At 41.1% G+C, this 7,183-nt stretch overlaps 1 protein-coding gene across 1 annotated transcript; it reads right to left on the reverse strand.

Annotated features, from left to right (window-relative positions):
* Positions 1–1,911: 1,911 nt before the first annotated feature.
* LOC122838913 lies at positions 1,912–3,771 on the reverse strand. The gene has a single exon (XM_044129956.1). The coding sequence runs from the start codon at positions 3,769–3,771 to the stop codon at positions 1,912–1,914; it is 1,860 nt and encodes a 619-aa protein (XP_043985891.1).
* Positions 3,772–7,183: the final 3,412 nt, after the last annotated feature.

Below are 7,183 nucleotides of genomic sequence, written 5' to 3' on the forward strand. Positions count from 1 at the left end.
ATCTATTTTAGCTTTTCCACTCTCCCAGCAAGGTCTCAAGATTCTTACTGCTGGATTATTCTCCTCCTTATGTCCCTGCAAACTCACCCAATAATTTAGCATAAGCTGCACACTTTTATCTGCACTTTTATGTTTGTTGACAGTATAAAATAAAGTTTTGTACTTTGTTAACCAATGGTGTCTTCATTGTGAAAGTCTGGACAGAAAGCAGCGTAAATGTACATACTGTGAAACACAGATGTAAATAATAACATTGATTGAATGGTCTTATCGTCACACAGATAGACCCATTGTCCTCATATGAGGGCATTGGTTTTGACATAGTTCAAGAGCACATAGAAAGCTAAAATTTAATTTCAACTAAAATTAGGTCATACTAATCCCAAATAGTAAGGAGACATAAAAAATGCACATCAAACAAAAGCCCGGGTCTCAGGAGGTTAAGGATCATATTTAACTGGGAGCTGGAGCACGCTGTTATTCTAAGGAGGCTTGTCTCCAACTGCTCCGGTATCTCATAGTTATGACTTTGAAAGTCGAAATTATGACTTTGAATCTCATAATTATAGGGTGACCAGACGTCTTCTTTTTCCCGGACATGTCCTACTTTTCAGACCAAAAAAAATGTCCGGGGGGAATTTCAAAATTGTCCGGGATTTTGGTCAACTGCCTCAAAACACATTATATAGTGTTACGCTACATATTGTTTTGTTTTGCAAATCACAAAGACTTATGACATCACAATGATGTCATAACATATCTGTAAGTGCGGCAAGCCTCACTAGTTTAGCCCCTTAAAGCTCTTTCGAACGCGACACTTTCTTCTTAAAAAAGGAGGTCTTGAATCCGACGGTATTTTCTAGGTCTTTACTGAACTTAAAAGAAATAAAAATAACAAACAGATTCAAAACAAATAAAGTGACGGTCAAAAGACTGTGTTTCTCCTAAGGTGCCAAACTTCTAAAAAGAGCAAGTCCTTTTTTCTTTCATAAAACCAATTATTCGAAAACCAATCAAAAGGCACCACGTCATAAGCTTAACAACATGCTTATCTTTTTCAAAGATGTACATATGGCTCCTACATTTTCCGGCCCCTAATTGACTATGTATTAGCATATCAATTACAAACTCAACTTAAACTGGAGCCATAAATATTCAAATAACTTAACAAAAAACCTTTGTTTTAACTTGGTTACAAAACAATCTACTAAAAAGTCCTCTATTGTTTCATTCTCCTTGTAATAAGCACAATTTTGTAATCGGCCTTTGGATGATGCTCGTCTTCGTCTTGACTTCTGCACTCCGGACTGTCCCTTTGGAGTCTGGCATGACGTTGACGATTCTCCCCAACATCCAAGAATTTCTCGGAGATGATGAATCAGCAATCAGGACGACATCTCCGACCTTGAAGTTTCTTCTTAGGTCAAGCCATTTTTGTCGCTCCTGCAGTAGAGGCAGGTACTCCTGTGACCATCTTCGCCAGAACAGATCTGCCATGTACTGGACTTGTCTCCATCGACGGCGAGAATAGATATCCTCCTTGATAAACGTACCAGGAGAAAGGGTAGGTTGTCCCTTCAGCAGAAGCAGATGGTTCGGCGTAAGAGGCTCAAGATCATTAGGATCGTCTGTGTTCATAGTTAACGGTCTTCCATTAATGATGCTCTCGACTTCACATAAAGAGTCTGCAGTCCTTCATCATCCAGTATCTGTTGCTTAACAACGGAACTTATGACTTTTCTAACGGTGCGTATCTGGCGTTCCCAAACTCCTCCATGATGAGATGCAGCAGGTGAATTGAAAATCCACTGTACTCCTTTTTGCATCATGGCGTCATTAATGCGAGAGTGGTCCAGCTCTTTCAATGCCTCCCTTAACTCTCTCTCTGCACCAACAAAATTTGTGCCATTGTCAGAACGAATGATGGAAACTTGTCCTCTTCTGCTTTGAAAAGCAGCGCGCGTTAATACATGAATCTGTATCAAGAGACTGAGCAACTTCAATATGCACAGCTCTGACAGTTAGACATGTGAAAAGCACTCCGTAACGTTTGACCTTGACACGCCCTCTTTTGACCTCAAAAGGGCCAAAATAATCCACACCTGTGTTGGTAAAAGGTGGTTTATCAGGAAGCAGGCGGTCATGTGGCAGATCTGCCATTTTCTGTTGCCCTGGTCTTGCATGCAGTCTCCTGCAGAGATTGCACTCTGAGATTACCTTTCTAACAGCTGCATTGGCTGCTGGTATCCAATATTTTTGTCGCATTCTGGCCAGAACATAATTTCTGCCACCATGTCCTGTCATTTGGTGGATATGATGCAGAATGAGGTTGGCTATTCTGTGATGTTTATGCAGAATGGCAGGATGCTTGACCTCTTCTGGCATTTTCAATCTATTCAGACGTCCCCCTACTCTCAAAACACCATCTTGTAGGTATGGATCTAATCTGGAGATTGAACTGGTTCTGCCCACATGTGTGCTTCCGTGCTGCAAAGCTTTGATTTCAGCTGCATAAGCTTGTCTCTGACTGAACTTGATCAGCTCTGTTTCGGCGTTGGACAAATCTTCAACAGTGAGCATTTTCTTTTCCAACTTTCTTCTAAATGTGATCATCTGTTGTTGAACAAAAGTCTCAACTTTCTCTGGTTCATTTTCAGACTGTTGCACTTTTAGTACAGTTTCTTTTCTCTTTTTACTCAGATGTCTCAGAGTCTCTTTGAGGCGCAGAATCCAGGCAACGGCTTTTTTGAGCTTATGCCAGCTGGAGTAATGGTCAATAAGTCGACTCATTGTCTCATCATTTCTCCATGGTTTTGCACACGTCGTTGCAACTGTTGTCCTTACTTCATTCTGTTCCATTAACCTAGAATGTTTAGGTTGTTTTGGCCAATGCTCTTCATTTAACAGGAAACTTGGTCCCTGAAACCAAATTACACTTTTGATGAAGTTTTCAATTTTCAAACCTCTTGATGCCAGATCCGCTGGATTTTGTGAACTGCTCACATATTTCCACTGAGATCGGTCTGTCAGTTCCCTGATCAAAGAGATTCGGTTTGCCACAAATGTTTTAAAGCGAATGCTGTCACTTTCAATGTAGCTCAGTACTGTGGTACTGTCGGTCCAGAAGACTGATTTCTTCAGTGGTAGTTGAAGTTCTTCTCTCAGCATCCGATCCACTTTGACTGCAACCACTGCTGCTGTTAATTCCATTCTGGGAATTGTCATTTGTTTAAGAGGTGCTACCCTGGATTTTCCTATCAGGAATGACACTTGTGTTTCACCTCGTTCATTAGTCAACAAAAGATATGACACAACTCCATATCCATCCTGGCTAGCGTCGGAAAAGAGATGAATTTGTGCAGACTCTGTGGGTCCGAATGAAGCAGGCTTAACACATCTGCTCACACTGAGTTCAGAAAGCTTGTCGAGATCTGACAACCACCTTAGCCATGTCCGGCGTGACTGTTCTGAGATTTCTTCATCCCATCCTCGCTTCTCTTTACAAAGTTCTCTCAGAATAAGCTTAACAGGTAGTAGAAGTGGTGCCAAAAATCCTAAAGGATCATACACAGAGCTGGCAACAGATAAAATACCTCTTCTTGTGCATGGCTTGTCTGGCAGCTGAACTTTGAAGCTGTCAGAACTTGTGCACCACTGCACGCCCAAAGCTCGTTCTACAGGAAGCTCATTGGGTTGCAAATCCAAGTCTTTAACAACAGGTGCTCTTTCACTGTCAGGAATGGAGTACAACAGAGCTTTATTATTGCTCATCCACTTAGTCAAATGGAACCCACCACTTTCACACAATGTCATCAGTTCTTTTGCCAGTTTAACTGCTTCTTTTTCTGTTGGCACTGACTTTAGACAGTCATCTATGTAGAAGTTCTTTAGAACTGTCTGTGTCGCTTCTGCTGATGTATTTGTGGCTCCATCTTCAGCAGTTCTTCTCAGTGCATATGAAGCACAGCTGGGTGATGATGTGGCTCCAAACAGATGCACGCACATTCTGTATTCTGCTGCTTCTTTAGTTTCGTCACCATCTGGCCACCAAAGGAATCGCAGCAAGTCTGCATCTTCATCTGGGACTCTGACTTGATAGAACATAGATTCAATATCTGCCATCATGGCAACAGGCTCCTGTCTAAATCTGAGCAAAACTCCAATAAGAGTATTCGTGAGATCAGGTCCTTGCAGTAATTGATCGTTCAATGAAACGCCCTGATAAGATGCGGTACAGTCAAACACAACTCGCAGTTTTTTCTTTTTTGGGTGGTACACTCCATGGTGTGGAATGAACCATACTCGACCATCACTGCGACTCAGTTGTTCTTCAGGGACTTTTACAGCATAACCTTTTTTCAATATGTTGTCCATGAAAGCTTTGTAGTCTTGACAAAAATCTGAATTTCTACTTAGCTTCCTCTTCAAAGAGTTAAGCCTTTGTTCAGCAATACCACGATTGTGTGGCATTATCACACTGTCATTTTTCAGAGGCAACTTGATGCAATAATGACCATCGATGAGCTGTGCTGATGTAGTTACAGCATGCATGAACTGCTTATCCTGCTGAGACAGTTCTTGTTTATCCTCATACTGTCGCTCTGGGAAATCTGCATTATATTGCTTCTCCAGCATGTCTTCAATGTTCAATACAGATATTCGATTGACAAGAAAATCTTGTTTTTCAGTGAGACGTGATTCACTATCTTGACATCTGCTGACTGGTCCATTTACCACCCAACCCAGGGCTGTTTTCACGGCGTATGGTCCGTCATTCTGGCTGTTGACAATCTTCCATGGCTCCATAGCCTTGTGCGCATTAGCACCAATGAGAAGTCCAATATCTGACTCTAAACTTGGAAGATGAACTTGTTTCAGGTAAGGCCATCTCTCCAAATCTTCTTCCTTTGGTATATTACCCTTTGTTGCAGGAATGTCTGGTTGCGTGTACACATCTGGCAACATAATGAAGTCTTGTTCATCAAGTCCACAAACCTCTAAATCTGTAAGGACATAACTACAGACTTTCTGTTCCTGCGTCATGGTTCGAAGAAGGATTTCTTTCTTTTTCCATGTACATTCAACTTTCTGGCGAGATCCTCGGTACAAAAAGTTGCTGTGCTGCCTTGATCCAGGAATGCATATGTCTTGATGATGGTTCTGTTTTTCTTGTGTCTTATCTGCACAGGCACAATGGGAAGTATGCATTCATTTTCTCCGGCCCCAGTGACTTCACCTTTTTTATATCCAGTGGACACAAGAGCACTTGTTACTTCACTTGTGTTTTGTGGGTTGTCATCCTTGTTTTCTTCTGACACAACATTCTGCTTCACCACATGTAGAATAGTTGGGTGCTTAAGAAAACAGTCGGAACATGAGGCCTTTTTCCTACAAGCTTTATATAGATGACCTGCTGTTAGACATCCAAAACAAAGACCATGTGACTTCAGAAACTGTATTCTGTCTTTCGAAGGCTTTTCTTTAATTTTGTTACAAACACTCAAAGCATGGCTGTTCTTACAATAAAGACATGGACTTTGAAAAGCGCTGATGGTCTTGACTGAAGAAGTTGTTACATCACGCTGGCTCTTGGTGGTATCCTTTTCGGTGCAAGATGTATTCACAGCAAAACTGCTTCTCTTTGAAAGGCCTTTTAGTTGGTCAGACTTTTTCTTCAAGCTGCTCTGATTAGCTGGTGTGACATCAAGAATATCTCCAAAAAGTGGATCATTAGCAACCTTTGCTTGTTGGTAGATGAACTCTACAAGATCAGGAAATTTGGCTCGCGTTCCTTTTCTTTCTTGAATGCTGTAAGCATGGTTTCTCCACTTTTCTTTCAGTTTATATGGTAGTTTGTACAAAATGCTTTTCATGTTGGTTGGATTGTTCATCTCACTCATGTAGTCAACATCATTCACTGTGTTGGAACATCCAATCAGAAATAGTGCAAATGCATTCAGTCCTTTTCTGTCATCTGGTTTTATCTGAGGCCATTCCATAGCCTTTTTAATATATGCTGTGGCAATGGTCAACTCATCTCCATAGTGTTGATCAAGCAAAGCCCTTGCTTCTCTGTAAGCTCTGTCTGGCTTCATGTGCTCACAGCTGCGTACAAGATCTAGTGGTTCTCCACCCGTGAACTGTTCTAGATAGTATAGCCGATCTTGTTGGCTGTCAGTTTGGTTCTCAATAGCATGTTCAAAAGCTCTTATGAATGATCTATATGAAAGTGGGTCACCTGTAAATACAGGAATTTCTCTGTGAGGAAGTCGAGATATACTATGTTGTTTTATGAGCATCTCAGTATGTTGATTTTGTTGCTGTAGAACCCGGTACAGATCATCTGAAAAAGAATCAGGACATTGAGCTTGTGTTGAAATCCCTTTTAAGCGAGACTTCCTTGATACTGGAGGATCAATATTTGCCTGTTGTTCATCATCTGAGAACATTTCTTGCCTTTCTGATTTGCTTGCAGAATGAACAGATTCAACTTTAAGTCTTGAAATAGCTTGTAAGGAATTAATCTCAGACTTCTGAGCATCTTCATTTTCGTCATACACCTTTAATTTTGCATCTGAAATGGCAAGCTTCGTTTCAATTTCTAGTTGCTCTTTTCTGAACTTAAGACGGGCTTCTTCCAATTCAATTGCTTCTTTCTTTTTCATTGCTGCTGCTCTTGCTAAAAGCGCTTCACGTTCTGCTTTAATTTTCAGCCGCATTGAACTTGTACTTGATCCTTGGGATGTACAGCTTGCAACCGAGGTAGCCTTTGAAACACTGTCATGTGGGTGCACATCTTCCTCTGGAGAGCATTTTGCATCTTTTATCCATTCTTTAACGCTTTGTAAGAAAAGTTTAAACTCAGAATGTCTACCCTCGAACACATCTTGGTCTTCACGTTTATCTTCTTCACTTATCAGTTCACATAGTTCGTCATTAATGCGTTCATACTCTCTCAGGCATTTGACAAACAATGGAAAAGATTCTTCATTTATGAAATCAGCATTGCATTCATTCTGTTTCAATCTTTCAATGTTATTCTTCTCTTTTGTCAACTGTGACAGCTTTCCTCTTCTTTCTCCTTTTAGTCTGGTGATTTTGTCATCTCGAGCTCGTTCTGTGGGCTTTGGCTCCCTCTTCTGTCCAACCTGCGCAACTTCACCGTCGTCCGCCATTTAGTCCC

This window comes from Gambusia affinis, linkage group LG10, assembly GCF_019740435.1.
Source record: "Gambusia affinis linkage group LG10, SWU_Gaff_1.0, whole genome shotgun sequence".
Taxonomy (NCBI): domain Eukaryota; kingdom Metazoa; phylum Chordata; class Actinopteri; order Cyprinodontiformes; family Poeciliidae; genus Gambusia; species Gambusia affinis.